Source organism: Leptopilina boulardi, unplaced genomic scaffold, assembly GCF_019393585.1.
Source record: "Leptopilina boulardi isolate dan_hultmark-lab unplaced genomic scaffold, ZJU_Lbou_2.1 LbouV2_330, whole genome shotgun sequence".
Lineage (NCBI taxonomy): Eukaryota > Metazoa > Arthropoda > Insecta > Hymenoptera > Figitidae > Leptopilina > Leptopilina boulardi.
In genome coordinates this window covers 579567-601650 of record NW_026137897.1, presented here as the reverse complement: position 1 = coordinate 601650, position 22084 = coordinate 579567, and the positions used below count along the sequence as shown (strand labels likewise).

The window sequence follows — 22084 nt, the reverse complement described above, 5'->3', positions numbered from 1 at the left end:
TAATATTATTTCTTGTAGTTTTCATTAATCAACAAATTATAAAAAAAATATTTTATAGGAAAAAAATTATAGAATTTTTCATTTTAAAACATTATTTCTTTAAAAATCGTTTATCATAAATACGTTGCTTCGTATAAGTTGACGGGAAAAATTATTTTTTACATTCTATGTTTTTATTTTAATTATTTATAATTTTTTTTCTATTTTTTTATGCACTGAAAAAAAAATATTGTTATTTTTACATAATAGTTTTTTAAATTTTATTTTAATAAATATAATAATTAAAATAATAAATATAATTTTTTTTTTGTTAAAAAAAATATTATATATACAAAAAATAACAAATTTAAAAAAAGAAATTTTTATGGAATAACAAAAGAAATTGAAAAGAAATTTATGTAAAAAAAATTTATCTTGAAAGATAGGATATTAAAAAAAGGCGAAAATTTTGAAAAATTTTCTATTCGAGGAGAAATTATTTCCGCGAGAGTATAAAGATATTTTTTTTTTTTTTGAAATCTTTCAATTGAATTTTGATGTAGGTATATATAAACTGCGGTTTAAAATTTCTATATTGTTTTTCTTCTTTCTTTTTTTTTTTTTTTGCTTCCGAATATGTTTCATGCGGGTCCTCGAATGAAGTATCAGCTACCCTAACTACCAAAACAACTCACAACCAGTTTTTCGAGCCCTCTCTCCTGACTTCTGACTAACTAAGTCATTGGCTATTTATTATGTGCCCGGGTTGACACGTTAATGAAACCCAAGTCGACCATGATTTTTTATTTTATTCTTCTTTTTTTTCCCAACGATTCGTATTTTTTTTTTTTGTGATATACACACGACGAACTACTGTATTAATTCAACACTTTTTTTTTTCTTTAATTCTAAACCAAAAGTTATTTCACATTCCTGAAAATAAATTCTCAATTTTTATTATTGTAAAATAGTAAACAAAAATTATTTCAAAACAATAAAATATCAGTAATTTAATAAAAAAAAAGGAAATTCAATAACAGCCTCGTTGTTTTCTTATTTGCTAAAAATATTTCGAAATATTTTCTAGTTAACATTCTTGTATTTATAGGTTTGAACTAAATTGAGTTGAGTCAAGTATCCGCATTGTTTAGTGAAATATATATTTGAAATAATATTCCGAATATAATTATGCGCAAAAAAATTAATTTATTTATATATTTGTAGTGTGAATAATGAACAAAATATTTTCCATTGTTTTAATAGCCGCGCGGAAATACCGAATGAGAACAAAAGAATAACGCAATTTCACAAGTGATGCGCGCGTTAATGTATATGTTTTGTGCCAAAATTATATTTGTCGAAATATGGAGAGCAAGACACGCGAGACGAATATCCGTAATTATTCAAACTCAATTATGTAGCTTCTTAACGCCATGTACTTCAATAATTCACTGAGACGATTCGTCTCACGATAAAATTACCAACGACACATTACTGAAATGAATTAAAATTTAAGGCAACCAAAAATATAACACACCAACACGCGAGATAAAAACAGAATTGAATTTTTCCCAAATTGTTTCCCAAAAAAAATTTGTAATTTAAATTATTTATTTTTTATGAAAAGAAAAATTATTGCAAAATTTTTTTTCTATTATAAATAATTTTTTATATATTTTCTTTTTAATGGAAAATGTTGGTAATTTTATATCTTGTTAATATTAATTATGTGTTGTATAATTTTTCGTTTTTGAAAAAAAAAATGATAAATTTGTTTTCAGATAGTAAAGACAAATGGTGACTAATTAGAGCGTCGGGGGAATGATAATGAATCAGGAATCAGAAATGACTGCAGGTACTTAAGCTTTAACTAAACGTCAATGACAAAGCAATCTCGAAGCACTGTCATTAACTGGATAATATGAGGATTCGTGTCTAACGGTAATAATATACTATGGTAACATTGCCTATTTATTGTCGACTCCTAGGATATACCAGTCACGACAGGATTCTGTAATTAAACTGATGTTGTGGAAATGCTTATCGAAGTACGTTTTATACTTTCTTTTTTTTTCTCCCTATTACTCGTTTCATTATATGTTGTCTCTAAAGTGAAATTAACGATTTTAAAAAAAAAAATTTTTTAATAGCCAAAACAAACGGTCACTATGTTAATTGTTCATTTTCTCTTTGATATTAAATCAAATTGATTTTTTCATTATTGCGACATTAGGAAAATTCGATTGTCAAATTTAGATAGAAAATGAAAATTTAATGATTGGCAAAATTGAAAGAAAAAGAATTTATTTTGGAAAAAAAAATTGATAATTTTTGGCAAATAGCAAAATATTTTTTTTCATTTTGGGTTTTTTTTTTAAAAAAAATGATTTGAGTTTTATCAAAGTAAAATAGTTTATTTTTATTTGTATTTTGCAAATTTGGTAAAAATTCGAATTGCAAACATTTTTGTAATAATTTTCAAAATCTTGTCAAATCTTTGTAAAATATTTTTGTTGATGTTTTTTTAGATTAATTTTTTTAAATGCAGCTTTATCGTAGTAAAATATTTTTTTTTATTAGTATTTTGTCAAAATTTGCAAATTTAAAAAAAAAATTGAATTGCAAAATTTTGTTAATTAAAATCTTCTATTGCAACAGTTGTATTATCATAATATTGAAAATTCATTAAATTATCCAGATTAGATTATCAAATTAAAGTAGAGGGGTTTATTTCATTAAATTATTATATATATTGAAATGATCAAATTATTCTATCAATTTAAATTTGTGTTTAATTTTTTTATAATCAAATTAAATTCTATTAGATTTCTTTTTTTATTCATTGAAGAGAAATTTGATTTTTGTATTTTTCTATTAAGGTTTTTAAATTTTGAAAGAAAATTAGTAACTTTGAAATTCTATGAACGTTCAAATGAACGAAAAATTTGTTTACTACTTTTTAACTTCAAATTTTGTTATAAAATATTATTTTTTGTATCGAAAATAAATTATTTATTAAATATTAAATTATTAAATAATTATTAAATATTTTTTTTTTATTTTTTATTTCTATAGTAATTTAAAAAAAAATGATTTCGTTCATTTAGTTCAGAATTTCAAGTACATAATTAATAAATTATTATTATAATTTCCAGTCAGAGAAAATAAAAAATTATTCAGTTAAAAAGTCAGTAAATATATATATTTGTAAACGATTTAATAAGCAAATTTAATTATTTTCCAAAAATTAATTTGATTTTAAAATTTATTGTATTTTAATAGTAAAAATTGTTCTCATTGTAATTTGTTATTATTTCAATCAATATTTTAATTTTTTTTTTAAATTATTTTTCAACCACTCTTTGATGTCATTTAATAACAAAATTTAAAGATTTATTTTATTTATTTAATTAAAAGATATACAATAATTAATTCCATATTTATCTCATAGAAAAAGTAATAAAATTCTATATAGTATCTATATTTTTTTTGTCAAAAATTATATTTATTCCGCAAATTTGATTAGTTTGCAAAAAATTAATTTGAAAATTTTGTAAATATATTATTCCGCTCAAATTTTATTATTTTTCCAAAAATTAATTTGAATAAATTTAAAATTTATTGTATATTTTATATATTTATAATAATAATTGTAATAATTTTTTATTATTTTAATCATTATTTTAACCCTTTGAGAACAATAGTTTTGATTTTAACATAAAATTTTTTTTTTATCTTAAGCATATAAGTTTCTTGATTTTTAAAACTAAATATTAGACCAATGTTTTTCATTTCTGTATCTAAAATAAATTAATTATTAAATATTAAATTATTAAATAATTGTTAAATACTTTTTTCATTTTTTTATTTTTTTTTTAAGTAAATTTAAGTAAATTTCCAATTCTATTTTTATTTATTTATTTATTATTAATTATTTTATTATTATTTATTTATTATTAATTATTTTATTATTATTATTTATTTATTATTATTATTTATTTATTTAACTTTTTTATTTTTTTTTTTTTTTAAGTAAATTTAAATAAATTTCCAATTCTATTTTGAGACAAAAAACCTTAATTATAGTTTCGCTGAAAAATTTGTTAACAAAATCAAAAATACGAAGCTGAAGTACGCAACGTTTATATAAACGATTTTTAAAGAAATAATTTTTTAAAATGAAAAATTCTATAATTTGTTGTCTAAAAAATATTTCTTGTAGTTTTTATTAATCAATAAATTATAAAAAAATAATTGTTAGGCAAAAAATTATAGAATTTTTTATTTTAAAAAATTATTTCCTTAAAAATTGTTTATATAAACGTTGCGTACTTCAGCTTCGTTCAAAAATCGTGATTTTTTTAAGAAAATAATTTGCTCTTCACTGGGGTTAATATATTTTTTTTTCGTTATATTTTTCAACCCCTCTTTGAGGACAATAACAAAATTCCAAAATTTATTTTATATTTATTTAAGATACAAAATTTCAAATTAATCACGTAATTTCTATATAATTAACAAATAAGCGAAATAATTTTTTTCATACGAAAATTAACAAAATTATTTATTCCACAGGTATTTTTGATAGAAAAAGGAGCAAATTTTCCGCTTGATAACGAAGGACGATCAACAGAAGGAATTTTGGAAATTGACAAGACATATTCACCTCGATTTGGAAATTGTTTGGAGAAATTGAAAAATGTGAAAAGTATTCACAAAGGATCAAAAGGTACAGTAGGGAATAAATATAATTAAACTCACCATGCTGATGTAGTTTTCCTCCGCCGACGGCCAATTGTTGACTATGTCGAATATGATGATTCTGATGAATCGTTTGTTGTTGTTGTTGCTGATGTCGAGAATCCCTTGCCATAATCGCAGCAATACTAAAGTCAGTTGCACATTGCCGATTTGAATTACAATTATTATTATTAGTAATATTATTAAGGCTTCCATTAGGTGACTGACTAGAACTATCATCACCCTCGTCTCTTGTGCAACCTGATAATCCTGATGAATTAACAGCCGTGGTGGTGGCGGCGACGGTTCCCTCGGCTTGCATTATTTTATTCCCGAGAAGGCCCCGCGAGTCCTCCTCGTCCTCTTCACTTTGGGCTCCACCGCCACCACCACCACCACCTCCTCCCCCGCCTCCACCACCCCCAAAAGTAGACAGGATCAGTCCGTTTCTCTTCCTTCCGGCGAGGGCACGCGACTCCAGCAACATCACCTAATATCAAACGTTTCCCTAGAGAACGTTTTTTCCCCCTTTTTTGATTTAAAAAAAAAAAAAAAAAAAATTCAATACCAATTCCCCCCTCCCTTTTTTGGGTATTTTAAAAAGTAATTATCTTATCACATATCCGAGGATCATGTCCACTATTTGATATGACACTTAGAATTCTAAATAGAATTCCCTAATAGTAAAATTTTTCTGTTTTAGATTCTCTAATGGAATATGTAATCCTTTAGTCACTACACTGATCACTTGGAGAGAAAAAAAAGGAATAAATCGCGTGGTGAGAGTAAAAACCGGAACGTTTGCGAGTAACGACAGACCGGTTGCCTGACAAGACTGACCCGTGCTTCGTCGACACGGAATCGCGGTTATTTCCCCTACCCCTGTATTATACCTTTTGGAGTAGAAGGCTCAACACAATCTGCAGCAGCAGGAGGTGAGAGAGAGCAAAACCCTGGAGAAGAGGAGGGATGTGTGTTGAGAGAGAGAAAGAGAGAATATATTCCAAGCTCCGCCTTTTCGATCAGCAGGGTTTTCTCTGCCACGCCCCAGTCGCTGCCTCTGATGATAGCGACGTTATTACCGCCGCCACCACCACCATCCCATGTACGTGCGAACGTTCACAGAAAAGTTGGAAATGTATTTGTAATATGCATATATACACATATATATAGAAGGGAATGTGTGGTATTATAGTCTCGTACGCGCCATCCAGCCACAGCAGCTGCCATTTTTTCTTACGAGAGGGGGCAATTGCTGACAGGGACCGCTTTCCCTCCTGGCCCTGGCAAGCCTCCGCCGGGTGAGTAGCAATTTATTGTTTTACTGTTGGACTTTAAATGCGCGTTGGAGAGCAAGAGAGAGAGAGAGAGAGAGAGAATTTTTTTAGAGGCGGTGGGTGGATGAAGTAGCAGATGCGATAGTAGGATGAGGGTTGATGAAGAGAGAGAGAGGGAGCGAAGTTTTGCAAAGAAGGGATGAAACCCTTATGGACCATTCCTGATGACTTGTCGCACCATCTAACTCGACCAACAGCTCACCCAACTTTGCAGATTCAATGACTCGAGACTATATGCGCGCTAGTTCTCCAAGTTTCTCAAGGATCAAGACGATAAGATGAAGATGTCTTTGGAGCTTCTCAAAATTCGTCCATGCGAAATATATGAGATTAGTATAATTAACAAAAACAACTTTTAATCGAAATATCGCACTACAAAATTTTTTCTTCGGAAAAATAATTCTTAAAAATTTTTTGTTCTTTGATTTGAAATTATTCTGATTCATTTTATCTTAATTATTGTATTATTCAAGGTTTGCCGCACGCGGTTCAGAAAAATCAGAAAAAAGTCAAGGAATTTTTTTAAAAAATTATTCGGATATTTTTCCGCACTGACGGGAAATTTTTCCTAAAAGTTTTGCATTTTTTTTTTTACAAATACAGAAAAAAGAGGAAATTTTTTCCAATTACATATATATGGTCGCGAATATTTTTCCATTAACGAGGAAAAAATTTTTCCTAACAATTTTGGATTTTTTTTTCCAAAATATGCGTGAAAAAATTTCCAGTTAAGATGTAAATTTTTTTTCTACAAAATTTGGAAATTATTCCTATCCAATTAGTGGAAAAATAATTCCGAATATATATATATATAGCTAGGAATAATAATTCCGTCTGATTGAATGGAAATAAAATTTCCCGCCGCTGTTTTGGCGCTTTCTGAAATTTTTGGAAAAATTTTCGAAAATTTTTTGATAGTGATATATAGTACAGGATTTGCTACGGGTCAGAAAAATTAGGGAAAAGTGAGGAAATTTTATGAAACTGGAAAAATAGCAAATTTCTAAAAATGATTAGTCAATTTTTTTTTTGTAAATATAGTAAAAAGTTACTTTATATTTTTTTTTTTCCTACTAAAATTATAATTTTTAAAATTTTTCAATTCAAATACTTTTACTTCTAAAAATTGTTTGAATTTTTTATAATTGAAAATTATTTACATCTTGAAATATTTTATAGGGTCGGGGAAAAAATTTTAATTTTGACTGGGAAATCAGAGAAAAACAAAATAAAATTTTCGTTGCATTAATTATTATGAAGATTCGGTTTTTTTCTATATTCTATAATTTCGCGAATTTTTATATAATTTTATCTACCCGAATTTTCATTTTGTAGGATTTGATAAATTAAATTTTTATATTTTTTAGGAAAATAAGTTTTTATTTTATTGTAATTTTCTTCAGATTCTATTTTCATTTAATCGAATATTGTTATAATTTTTGAAAGAATTTTTATTTAAAGGAATTTTTATTATCGAAAATTTCATTTGAGCAACTTTTTATATAAAAAAATTTTAATAAATGAAAAATAAAATTTTCATTTATTGAAATTACTATTTCAGCTATATTTTTTAATTTCAGCAAATTTTCATTTGAATAAATTTTTCTTTAATCGAATTCTATATTTTTTTGTTGAAATTTTCTTTTCAAACGAATTTTTATTTAATTAAATTAATATTTGAACAAATTTTCATTTAAATAAATTTTTCGTTAACCGAATTCTATTATTTTGTTGAAATATTCTTTTCAAACAAATTTTTATTTAATTAACTTAATATTTGAACAAATTTTCATTTAAATAAATTTTTCTTTAACCGAATTCTATTATTTTGTTGAAATTTTCTTTTCAATCGAATTTTTATTTAATTAACTTAATATTTGAGCAAATTTTCAATTAACAAAATTTGCACCTCATGAAAATTTTCATTTGAATAAATTTTTCTTTAATCGAATTCTGGTTTATTGTTGAAATTTTCTTTTCAATCGATTAATCGAATTTTCATTTAACTAAATTACCATTTCAATAAATTTTCCTTTGAATAAATTTTCCTTTAACCGAATTCTATTATTTTGTTGAAATTTTCTTTTCAATCGAATTTTTATTTAACTAAACTATTTTAATTCAATTAAATTTTCGATTTATGTAAAAAATTTATATTTCCCTAGAATTAATATACATTTAACAGAATTCTATTTTTTCGCTAAGAATGAAAATCAAAGAGATAGAAAATTATAAATTAAAAAAAAAACCAAATTCTCTAAGTATGTATAAGGGATAAATTTAATTATTAATTTAAAAAAAATACTAAGTTAAAATGAATTTAAATTATTAGTTTCCGCGACATCAATAAACGTCAATTTTTTAATTTTTATTATGAATAAATTATCAAATATAGTCTACTCTGTGTATATGCGGAGAATATTATTTTCTTGAGATGAAGAATTTCATTATATTATTATTTTAGGTTTTTTGAATTAAATTAATCCTTAATGAAAAGACGGTGATAAAAATATAGTGTCGTATATATAAATCTTGAAAACTTAGAGCTATGAAGGAAAGAATTAAATAATTTAAAATAAAGAATAATTAAATTTTCCAGTAACTTATATGACTGTCTGACATATATGTAAAATATTTATTATATACATTCATAATTTATTACTTTGAAAGGCGAATAACGTTCTTGTTTTATATTTAAAATTATATTCCTTTTAAATTGCTAACAAAAATTCGTGTTTTCTAAAAATCGTATTTTTTCTTAATGACAGAAAAGCGATTAAAAATATACTTTTTTTTTTTTTTTTTTTTTTTATTGGAGAAAGAGAACAATTTTCCTTCAAGTGACGTTCTTTTTTTTCCTCATTCAAAAAGAAGAACTTTATTTAAGGATGAACTGAAGCTTGGAAAACTATATATTTTTATCTGCGAGTAGATCCCGCGACGTGACTAAGCTAAAAATTGCCCCCATTCTGTGCGACAGAGTCTGAATGCGACATTAAGTTTCGATTACTGACATCCACAGGAGGACATGTCGCAGGTAGAATAAGCGTCAGTGTCAAATCATATCTGTTAAAGATTTTTTTTTTCTTTTTTTATCTTTTTTCATCAACCTGCAATTGTAATCGCTCAAAAATCCGCGTCATCCTTGCGCGCGGCTTTATTCTTTTAATTTTATTTATTTTTTTTACAAAAAAAGGAATTTTTATTCTTTTGATTTTTTTTTACAAGAAATTTTTATTATTTTAACATTTTAAATAAAATGGAATTTTTTCTTCTAGTTTTTTCCATCAAAAAGGAATTTTCATTCTTTCAGTATTTTTTACAAAAACGGAATAAAAATTCCGTTTTATTTTTTACAGTTTATTTATTTTTTTTGATAAAAAGGAATTTTTATTCTATTTGTTTTTTTACAAGAAATTTTTATTCTTTTAATTTTTTTTTTATAACAGAATTTTTATTCTTTTAATATTTTTTATAAAAACGAAATTTTTATTCTTTTAATTTTTTTCATCAAAAAGGAATTTTTATTTTTTATTCTTTTAGTATTTTTTTACAAAAACGGAATTTTTATTACGTTTATTTATTTATTTATTTTTTTTAATAATTAGGAAATTTTATTCTTTTTGTTTTTTTACAAGAATTTTATTCTTTTAATTTTTTTCATCAAAAAGGAATTTTTATTTTTTATTCTTTTAGTATTTTTTTACAAAAACGGAATTTGTATTCCGTTTTTTTTTATTCCGTTTATTTTTTTTTTTTTTTAATAAAAAGGAAATTTTATTCTTTCTGTTTTTTTTTACAAGAATTTTATTCTTTTAATTTTTTTTATGAAACAAAATTTTTATTCTTTTAGTATTTTTTACAAAAACGCAATTTTTATTCTTTTAATTTTTTTAAAAAAGCGGAATTTTTATTCTTTTAGTTTTTTTCATCAAAAAGGAATTTTTATTTTTTATTCTTTTAGTATTTTTTTACAAAAACGGAATTTTTATTCTTTTATTATCTTTAATAAAAAGGAATTTTTATTATTTTTGTTTTTTTACAAGAAATTTTTATTGTTTTAATTTTTTTGATAAGAAGGAATGTTTATTCTTCTCGTTTTTTTTTACAAAAACGGAATTTTATCCCGTGTGGAAAAAGCCACGATCTTGCCCTCAAGAGTTCGGGGCCCCCGGCGGGGGCCCATGAGGGCTGATCCATATGGCGAATCCATGAGGGGCACCGTAGGGGCCCCGCATGGATCGCCCTCATGATCGATTAGCAAAATTTTCTAAGTCCAAAAATCAAATATTTTTTTATCACCAAAAAATTAATGTTTATAATGATTCAGAACCACGAAAAACGCGTTTTTAATAAAAATATATTTACACTTTTTTGAAAATAACACTCACACTTATGGCAAAATAGATGAGGGCCACCGTAGGGGCCCGCATGGATCGCCCTCATGATCGATTAGCAAAATTTTCTAAGTCCAAAAGTCAAATATTTTTTTATCACCAAAAAATTAATGTTTATAATGATTCACAACAATGAAAAACGCGTTTTTAATTAAAATATATTTTCACTTTTTTTGAAAATAACACTCACACTTATGGCGAATCCATGAGGGGCACCGTAGGGGCCCCGCATGGATCGCCCTCATGATCGATTAGCAAAATTTTCTAAGTCCAAAAAACAAATATTTTTTTATCACCAAAAAATTAATGTTTATAATGATTCAGAACAACGAAAAACGCGTTTTTAATAAAAATATATTTACACTTTTTTGAAAATAACACTCACACTTATGGCAAAATAGATGAGGGCCACCGTAGGGGCCCCGCATGGATCGCCCTCATGATCGATTAGCAAAATTTTCTAAGTCCAAAAGTCAAATATTTTTTCATCAACAAAAAATGAATGTTTCCAATGATTCAAAACAACGAAAAACGCGTTTTTAATAAAAATATATTTACACTTTTTTGAAAATTCACCTGAGATGATTGATGATAATAATCATAAAGCATATAATTAATTATATTTTATAAATTGCATTTGATTGGAAAATATAATTTAATATCTTAACTTTAACTAAATGATGTTAAGCACTTTTCTTTGTTAGGTATTTTTGAAGTTTAAATAGCATCAAGAAGTTAGCATTCGTTTTGAAGTAGCGTGCGTAGCGTAGTTGGTAAAGCGTTAGGTTCATAGTCCGTAGGTCGTAGGTTCGATTCCCCCCATGCGTTAGATTTATTTATTTCTCAGGTTTGCGTTTAATCATTAATTCTATGTATGAATTAATTGAAAAATGAAAATATCCGTTAATAGTATGCATAAATTAAATATTTTTTAATTTTTTAATTAATTAATTTATTATTACTTTTAATTATATCCGACAGTTAATTAATTAGAACGTTAATTAATAAATTCAATTTGAGTAAGAATTTAATTTAAAATTGAATAATTATTAAATAAATATGTTATTTATTCATAACTTAAGCTTATTTATTATTAATTAACTTTTATTATTAATATTATTGATTAAAAAACATTATGGCAAACTTGAGGGCAAGATGAGGGCAAACGTGAGGGCCCATAAGGGCGCCCGTAGGGGCACCCTCATGGATCGCCCATGCGGGCGCCCTCATCGATGAGCATGTCGTTTCCATGAGGGGCCCCTATGGATCATCCATATGCGGCCCTCATGGCATGAGGGCGATCCATAAGGGCCCCCGCTGGGGGCCCACATCACTTTTCCACACGGGATTCTTTTAATTTTTTTAAAAAAGCGGAATTTTTATTCTTTTAGTTTTTTTCATCAAAAAGGAATTTTTATTTTTTATTCTTTTAGTATTTTTTTACAAAAACGGAATTTTTATTCTTTTATTATCTTTAATAAAAAGGAATTTTTATTATTTTTTTTTTTTTACAAGAAATTTTTATTGTTTTAATTTTTTTGATAAGAAGGAATGTTCATTCTTCTCGTTTTTTTTTACAAAAACGGAATTTTATACTTTTAATTTTTTTTTTGATAAAACGGAATATTTTGATTCTTTATATAGTTTTTTTTTATCAAAAAGGAATTTAATTATATTTACAATAGAGGGAATTTTTGTTCTTAACGTATTTTTTTCATAAAAATGTTTCTTAAATAATTATTTATTTTTAATTAATTTTTTATAGAAATTGAACATTTTTTAATGAATTTTTTTTTAGTTTGAATTTTTATACATGGAATTTGTATAAAAAAATTTCTTGATTTTTTGAATAATTCTAATTGAAATAAAATAGAATTTAAATATAATTTAATTTTTTATTGAAAGGAATTTAGTGTATTAATTGTTGATTTTTTTTGACAGGAAATGATTCTTTGGAGACATCTTTGAGGAAATATATAGATATGTATATTTTTTTTCCGACGAGCTTCAACTTGCCGCAGAGATGTTATACAGTCTACATAAAATGTAAATGTACACGTCGAGCACTTATTTGTGATAGTCAGTAAATCCCTGGAGATGGTGTAATTAACCGATTTCCATTTTAATGCCACTGGACGTATATATATATATATCTATGCTATTGCATTAGGAATGCTGAGAAAACCATAGATAATAGTTGCGCGCAGAACGTCGCCGTTACTAATCAGCGGTAGTTACACTTGCTTCTAATTACGAGAGTACAAGGTATGTATATATAACTTTGAACAAGTATTCTGGGTTTTAGGATATATAATTTGCTAAATCGATTTATACAAATCATTTACTTTTACTCCATTCGAGAGTAAAGAATATATTTTTATTGCGGCATTTAGAAAAACAAATTTTCACCTAAAATTTCAATTTATTAATGTAATTTAATTTTTATTTACTTATTTTTAGCCGAATTTTTTTTTTCGAATTAATTAACGGAAATTTCATTTAACCGAATTTCTATATTAAAGAATTAAACGAGTTTTCATTTTAGAAAATATTATTATTATTTGCTCGAATTTTTTTTTGAACTGAATTTAAAAAAAGAATTTTTATTTTACAGAATGAATATTAGAATTTTTTTTCTTGACAATTTTGTTTGAATTTATTTATTTTAATTTTTTTTAGAAAATATTTGTTCGAATTTTTTTTTGAACTTAATTTAGAAAAAGAATTTTTTATTTTACATAAATGAATATTTAGAAAGAATTTTTTTATAGACAATTTTAATTTGTTCGTATTTATTTTTTTTATATATTTTTGTAAACTATTGGAAAATTAATCAACATTGTTGAATATGTAGTTTTTTTTTGGAAAAATTTCGTTCTAATTTTAAATATTTTTTTAATTTCTTCTATTATTAGAAAATTCGGTTCTAGTTTTTCTATTTTATTTTCGAGAATTTTTATATTTTTTCTATGTTTTCCCGAATTTTTATTTAGCACAATATATCCATTTACAAAAATTTCTATTTATCCAAATTTCCATTTGATAAATAAAATTATATTTCTCCAAATTTTTCTGCCAGATATTTATTCAAACAAAGTTCTGTAAAATAAAATTTCAGCGTTTTAATAGATTTCTATAAAATTTAATTCCGAATAAATGAAATTTTGACTACACTGAAAAAAATGTATTTGATTCAAGTAATCTACTTGACTATAATCAAATAAATATTTGCTTAGACCTAATAAGATTTATTTGAATTAAATAAATTGTATTTGAATCAATAATTTCTTTATTCGAAATAAATATTTAATAAATAAATATTTAATTGGCTCAAATAATAATTATTTAATACAAATAAATTTTCATTTGATAATACGATAATAGTCAGGTAACCGATTATTTGAATCAAATAAATTTTTTTTCAGTCTTGAAAATAATTTCCTTCTAATATTGTTTTTCATAAAATATAGAAATTCTTTTAAATACGACGAAGTCCAATAAAAATTCGAGTAAATAATAATTTTGTAAAATAAAAATTCGTTCAAGTAGAACAATTCCGTAATATATACAAATTTGTTTTTTTTTTATTCATTTATTCTTTCTTTTCATTATTATTTTTTTCTGATTTGCTGAATTTTCTTTCATAATTGTTCTCAAATTTAAATATTAATTAAATTTTTGAATATATTGAAAAATTTTTATTTTCCACTTTCTATTGAATTTATATTTTCGCGACTTTATTTATGAAAATCGAGAGGGATGAAATTGTGAAATAATAAAAATTACCGATTAGAAACCATTATCATTTATCGAGAGCAATAAGTGGATCTTGAAATCCTAGCAGTTATACTATATTTGCAAATCAATTTTTGTTTTTTTGTTTTCATTTTTTTTTTTTTTTTGTACTTTTTTATTATCCTGGGGTTGTAAATAGAGAATTTTGCTCTAACGCGAACGTTGCGATCGTAAAAATCCAATGGACCATTCGTCCTTATTGGCTCCTGACTGTTCAAATCATATTTCCGATTTCCAATCTTTTTTATCTACTTGGGAAAGTGTCCAACGTTGTTTCGGGCAAATTGTGAACTAAAAAATACGGGTCAAACTCACCCTGTATGTTGTTTTCCTATCTCGAAAATCGACAATATTTCTAATTTGAAACGTTTTTTTCTTTCTGTATATTTTATACTCGCAAAGAATTTTATGCAGATAACAGAAAATTGTTTTTTTGAAAAGAAAAAAAAAAACAATTTTACGGTATATTTTTCGTCACATTTTTTTTTCAAAATTAAAACAAAAACTAGCAAAATTAAACGCGCGCAAGCGCGCCAAATTGTGTATTTACTTGTTTGTTATAAAGAAATTAAAGATTAATATTATCAATAATAAGTTAATTTATTAGAATATTATTACATATTCAATAATAATGAAAATTATATGTTTACAGGCCTCGGATTATACGAATTTTTCCGACTTTTTTCAAAAATACGACTTTTATCGACTTATTTTAATCAAATGCGACATTTTTTATTTTACATTTGAAAAAAAATGTAAATAAAATACCTTTTTTTAATATAAAATGTAGATCTTCTTCAAATCTTCTTCAATTCAATTATTTAACAAATTTTGAACTAAAATGATTCTTCACTAAATTAATTATTTTTAATAATTTTAATGAAATACATCACAAATTCAATTATATCAAAATTATTTTTCAATTAAAATTTTTATGAAATTTAACAATTGTTTACAATTTAAAAAAAAAATATCACAATAAAATTGAATTATTTTTTAAAAATTTCAATTCAAAATAAACATTATTACCCGAAATTTTAATTCAAAATCAATTAAAAATCCAATAATTATCCAAAATTTTAAATTTAAAATTTAATTATTTACCAAGTTTTCAATTTAAAATGAAATAAAATTAAATTATTTTCTAAAATTTCTGTTCAAAATTAATTATTTAAATTTTCAATCAAAAATGAACTTAAATTAAATTATTATCCAAAATTTCAATTAAAATTCAATTATTTCCCAAAAATTTTCAATTCAAAATGAACTGAATTTCAATTATTTTCCAAATTTAAAATCAAAATTAAATTTCATTATTCTCAAAAATTTGAATTCAAAATTAATTGAATTTTCAATAATTTGAATTTAAAAGCAATTATTTTTAACTATTTTAATAATATTCTTTGAAAATTACACTATCTGAAACCAGGCCTCGGATTATACGACTTTTTCGACTATTTCCGACTTGTTTTCAAAAATACGACTTTTTTTGACTTATTTTAATAAAATGCGACTATTTCGACTTTTTTTTACATTTTTAAAAAAGTTTTTCAAATAACATATATTTTTTTTTATTATAAAATGCAAATCTTCTTCAGATCTTCATTATTTCAATTATTTAAAAAAAATTTAACTAAAATTCTGCACTAAATTAATTATTTTTAATAATTTTAATGAAATTCATCACAAATTCAATTATTTCAAATTATTTTTCAATTAAAATTTTTATAAAATTTAGCAAGTATTTATAATTTAAAAAAAATATCAAATAAAATTACCAAAAATTTTTAATTCAAAATCATAAATCAATTCAAAATCAAATAAAATTGAATTAATTTCAAAAATTTCAATTAAAAATCAGCTAAAATTCAATTATTACCCAAAATTTAAATTCAAAATTAATTATTATCAAAATTTGTAATCAAAAATCAACTAAAATTAAATTCTTATCCAACATTTCAATTGAAATTCAATTATTTTCCAAAATTTCAATTCAAAATCATTTAAAATTCAATTATTTTCCAAATTTTCAATTTAAAATTAAATAATTATTTCTAAAATTTTCCATCGAAAATTTTTTTTTTTGAAATTTAATAATTTCAATTATAACTCGAAGGAAATTCAATTATTTTTAACTATTTTAATAATATTCTTTGAAATTTCAACTATCTGAAACCATTTTTCAATTAAAAATGATTTTCAAATTATTGTACTTTGTCCGCATTTTCTAATAAATTTTTAGTGAAATCATCTAAAATTTTAATTACAAAAAACACTTAAACTTTCAATTAATTTCAAAAATCTTAATTTTAATTCTTTGAAAATTCAATTAAATTTAAAAAATGTTTTCCAAAAATTGTTTGATAAATTATTTTTAGTTCTGTAAAATTTAATAATTGTTTGAAAATTAACAATATCTTTTGAAATTTAATTATTTCTAAAAATTTCAACTTTAACCCTTCGAAAAGGATTATTATTAAAAAAAAATTGTTTATTTAAATATCTGTAAAATATTTTTGTTTAAATAAAAAACAAATTCACTTTTTTTTGGAATATAAATCGACTAAATGACTTTTTGTGTCTTTAAGTTGATTCGAGGCCTGTGTTTTTATAATTAATATTTAATAGGTATTCGTTGGCCCCTGGTATCTTAAAAATTAATTTTCAAAAATAAATTTTATTTCAAATTACTATCTTGTACGAAATTTCCTGGCGCATCTTTTTTCTCATCATAAATTTTTTGTATTTGTATTTCAAAAATTGTATATATACAATTTTTGAATGAATATACAACTTTAAAAAAAATTTCGTTGGTAAACATTGTGTACTTCAGCTTCGTGAATTGAATTTTCGAATTTGGATTTTTAAAGAAACTTATTCCGAAATTTGGAAACAGAATTATACAACTTTGGCAAAAATGAGAAAAAGAATTGTCAAAATTTGACACGTCATAAGATTATTATTCAAAAAAACACGTGAAATCAGAAAAGGCCAACTTCAAGTTAAGACAGAAGGACAGACCAAGCATTTTATTATTATAATAATTGGGGAAAATTTCAATTAAAAGTTTCTTATGAGATGGAACTTTTTTTTTTGTCCATTGCGGATGATTAAAAAAAAAATTTAATTTTATGAGATTCATAATTATGGAAAATCGTTCAAGGGAAATAAAAAATGAAAAAAAGAGTGATGTCACGACCTCAAGAAGGCAGTGAATCGCGAATTTATCCTTGTACTGGTTTTATCGAGATATAGCGTTCATCATATATATATATATATCTTAAACGTTATGTATCTGTATAAAAACGCGTCTTCCGTCAAAGAAAGACCGCCAGCCACTTCCGGTCGTTTCGTTATATTCCCTGAGAGACTTTTGCATATATATATATATATATTGCAATCAGGTAAATTCGTTGATGTTTCGAGTTAAACAAGCGAAACCACTTCAAACGTAACTTTCGGATAAATTTTCCCTTTTAAATTTGCCGACTCTTTTTTTTTCTATATTATAAACATATAGTATACACACACGTGAATAATTCCACTTTGAATAATCAAAAAATAAATTTTTACTACTCCAATGTTAAAAAGTGTGAAAAAATTTATTAATATATTTTATTTATGTTTCTCCAAAAAAAATTTCAGGGAAGTTTTATTGCAAAATTAATTATTTGATGTTTATCTTATTGGAAAGTTTATAGTTTAAGGGAGAGGTGCGGTGTCTATATATTTTTTTTTGCCTTTTAAGTGCATCGAGGCAAATAATTTAATGTGCTTATTAGCCGTTACACATGAGAGTAGCAGTCATGGAAATTCGTAACGCAGAAGCTTAAGTAATAATGAGCTTATATGCAGAATTATGCAATTTACATTTGTTGTAATTACTTCCTAATTTTCGAAGATAAAAAAGGCTAATTAAAAAAAATGATTACTTTTCATATATACTATTTAGAAGGAGGTAATAAAATTATAGCAATTGAATCTTTTTTTTAAAAAAAAGGGGGAAAAATTAACATTAGAATATGTATATTTTTTAAAAGCCTAGAATTTATTTCTGAATTTGTTCAGAATTTGTTATATATATATATATATATATATATATATATATATAATTCCATGTTTCCTTCCATCTTTTAATATACACTTTCAAGAGGGGAAAATTTTTAACGAGAGGGTAAATTAATTTTCTCACTCCATTGTCGAAACCTGTAAATTTTTTTTGAGTTAAAGATATTTATTTGTTAATTTCATTTCGGAGTTAGAAATTTAATTTTCTCAATTTTTTGTCAACTTTTTTTGAATTGAAAATATTTTTATTGCAAAATTCTTATGATTTTCATTTAATAAAATTTTCATTATCAAAAACCGGTACAAAAAAAATTTAGTTTTAGAGTTAAAAATTATCAATTAAATTTCTATTTTCAATTTAGTTTAGTTCGTTTAATTGTTATTTTTTTGACGAAATTTCTTTTTTAAACGAATTTTCGCTTTAACTGAATTATTTTTTTGACGGAATTTTCTTTTAAAAAAATGTATTATTTAAATTATTTAAAATGTTTTTTTTTTCCAAAAATTCTCTTGTTCAATGATTAATTAAACAGAATATTTGGCTAAACAAAAATTCTGTATATAAAAATTTGACTGAAAAATTTCGTTAAATTATAATTTTCAGAATTAAAATTCTGTTCAATAAAAATTGAACTAAATAAAAAATTCTGTTATATAAAAATTCGGCTAAATTAAAAATTTGTTATTTAAAAATTTTTTTAAGCAACAATATTTATCAAACAAAAAATATTCGGCTAAACAAAAATTCTGTTTAGCATCAGAAAATGAAAATATAAAAATATTATATGAAATATTATTAATATGATTCGGCTAAATTGAAGATTTTTTATCTAAAATTTCTATTAGGTCAACAATTAATTGTACAGAATATTTAAATAGAAATTTTATTGAATCAAATAATTTTTATTAACCCGAATTTGAACTTTTTTTTTGAAAAATTTTATATAATTTATTTTTTAATTTAAAGAATTTTTTTTTAGTTTGATATTTAATTAAATAGAATTTCTATTTGCACAACTAATTCATTTAGCAGAATTCTTAGGGATTTTTATTTCTTTAAATTTTTTAATTGAAATTTTTAATTTCTATAAAATTGTCATTTTTGATGGAATTTCTATTTAACTAAATTTTTATTTTATCGCGAATAATGAATGTCAAATGAAAATAAAAAAAGAAAACACAGTAACAAAAATTCAATTAGTAATTTTAAAAAAATACAAAATTATAATAATAATAATTATAAAATTGATTTTACTTTTTTCCAAAGATATGGAATCAAAAAACGATATGGTTTTATTTTTGTGAAGAAAAATAGATAAGAAATTTCTCACACACAGGTTCTATTGAATATAGAAAGAAGAAAATTTGTCCTCTTTTGAATACAAGTCTTTTGAATTGAGAGAAAATAATCAGATAAGAATATATATATATATTTTAACGGAGAAAATTTTCAAGAATAATCTCTTATATCTTTTTCTCTTTTTTTTTAGAGTCACACGCAGAGATGGCAGGTTATTGAATAAATCGAATGATGAGGTAATCGAGAATGATGGTCCAAAAAGGGAAGTGCCGCGTAAGTGCGCGGCGATTTGTCCGGATCAGCGTCAGGTTGTAAGCAGATTACATATCCAGTCCCCAAACGAAGTAGCAAAACCCCCCAAAGGTTTCCCGCGGTGGCAACTGGGATTTGATGGAGGTTACTCTATGAGTTTGCTGTCCATATTCTCGAGAGGTCTCTTATATATATATATTTCTATATAGAAAGATACTTTATAAAGAGGAGATGCCACTGTATGATTGACCGATCCTTCCTGGTGTCCCATACACATTTGCCGCCGCCACCGCAGCTTCTGCAGAGCAAAAGTCAACTTTTAATACCTCGACACAACGCCACGTGAGTGATAATGCGATCAATTTTAATGATAAAATTTCTCCGGACAGTTAGCGCGTCACAATTTGACATATCATGCTCATATACATGTGTATAATATCCAAAGATCTCTTTCACTATTCACATTTTTTTTTTTTAATTTTTTTTTTAAAAGCGCGTTCTCTCTCACTGATTTTAATAACGATTCCATACACTTGATTTCTTTAATTTCTTTTATCTGTGAATCTGATCTTTATTTTCAGTTTATTTTTGACGGAATTTTTTTTTTGTTTATAATTTAATAATGGAAAATTTAGAGAATTTTCAATTAATTTTCAGTAATTTTTATTTACTCGAATTTTTATATGGGAATTTGGTTTTTTTTTTGAATTTTCATTGTTTTACAATTTTATATTTTTGGATTTATTTTCCATATTTCACTGATTTAGAGGAATTTTTATTCAACGAAATTTCTAATGAAAATAATTTAATTGAATTTCTATTTATAATTATATAAAAATTCAATTATAAATAGTATTTAATATAATTATTTTCAATTGATTTTATTGGCTGTGAAGATTTTTTTTTCAGTTTATTTGTGAGGGAATTTTTTTTCTATTTAATTTATATATATATAGAAAATTAAATAATGGAAAATTATATCGGGGAATTTTCAATTAATTTTCAGTATTTTTATTTACTCAAATTTTTAAATGGCAATTTGGTTTTTCAAAGGGATAATTTATTTAATTGATTTTCAATATTAAGAGGAATTTTTAGATGACAAAGTTTTTAATTAACAAATTTTGCATTTCAGTAAATTTTCATTTGAATAAATTTTCCTTTTTGCTAGTTTTTATTTTGTTGTTTGATGGAATTTTCTTTTAAACAATTTTTTTATTTAATAAAACACGGAATTTTCTAATTTTTCACGAATTTTTATTCCAATGAATTTTCGCATTTATCGCAATTTTTATTTACCAAAATTTAATAGAATTTCTATTTTGTATTTTTAATTAACAAAATTAGTATTTTTACTGAATTTTCATAGTTGTTATTATTATTGGGGACAAATTTTTATTTAGCAGAATTTCCATTTAACAGAATTTATATATTTTACCAAAGTTTTCAATTAATAGAATTTTTTATTCATTTTCATTAAATTAAAATATTATTTAACCGAATTTCAGTTTAACATAAACTTTATTCAATTAAATTTTTATTTAGCATTATTTATATTTATCCAAATTTTTATTTAATAGGGTTTTCTATTTAACAAAATGTTCAATTATAAAAATTACCATTTAACTGAATTTGCATTTAATTAAATTATTTTTGGGACAATTTTTCATTTAGCAGAATTTCCATTTAACAGAATTTCTATTTAACTTAATTTCCATTTATAATAATTTCTATTAATCCAAATTTATATACAATTAACTGAATTATTATTGAGTCAAAATTGCTAAGATTTGTTGAAATTGAATTTAAAAAAAAGTAACGAAATCAAAATTATGAGAAAAAAAATCCCGTTGATTAGAATTCTGATTAAATGAAAATTTTGTTCAATAGCAATTGAATTAAATAAAAATTAGATCAAATTGAAATTCTGTTAATTAAAAATTCGTTTAAATAGAAATTTGATAATAAAAAAATTAAGTTTATTAATAAATTTAATTTTTACTAATAAAAAATTCAGCTAAATGAAAATTTACAATTAAATAGAAATTATTAAAAATTATTAATTATTATTATTATTAAAAAATTCGGTTTCGGTTTCGATAAAAAAATATGTAAAGATGCAAAATTTACATTTCGAATTGTAATTTGCAATCAATTTTCGTTTTATATTTTATATATATATATATAAGTCAGACTTGTCACTTGTCCGGAAGGTA

General features: G+C 23.6%; 2 protein-coding genes across 4 annotated transcripts in view; one reads left to right on the top strand and one right to left on the bottom strand.

Annotated features, from left to right (window-relative positions):
- Nucleotides 1-5848, bottom strand: part of LOC127285225 (T-box transcription factor TBX20-like) — a 51164-nt gene extending 45316 nt beyond the window's left edge. The window contains exon 1 of one of the 2 annotated variants that reach the window (XM_051311121.1): nt 4741-5848. In XM_051311121.1, the coding sequence (XP_051167078.1) occupies nt 4741-5206 (466 nt within the window). In that variant the 5' untranslated portion in view covers nt 5207-5848. The remainder of the gene's footprint in view (nt 1-4740) is intronic. The other variant, XM_051311120.1, reaches the window with a different exon arrangement.
- A 6554-nt stretch (nt 5849-12402) lies between these two features.
- Nucleotides 12403-22084, top strand: part of LOC127285238 (uncharacterized) — an 87004-nt gene continuing 77322 nt past the window's right edge. For both annotated transcript variants that reach the window (XR_007843574.1, XM_051311142.1), the window contains exons 1-2: nt 12403-12718; nt 19807-20210. Coding sequence is in view for 1 of the 2 variants with exons in the window: in XM_051311142.1 (XP_051167099.1) it covers nt 20110-20210 (101 nt within the window). In the remaining variant the exon portion in view is untranslated. The remainder of the gene's footprint in view (nt 12719-19806; nt 20211-22084) is intronic.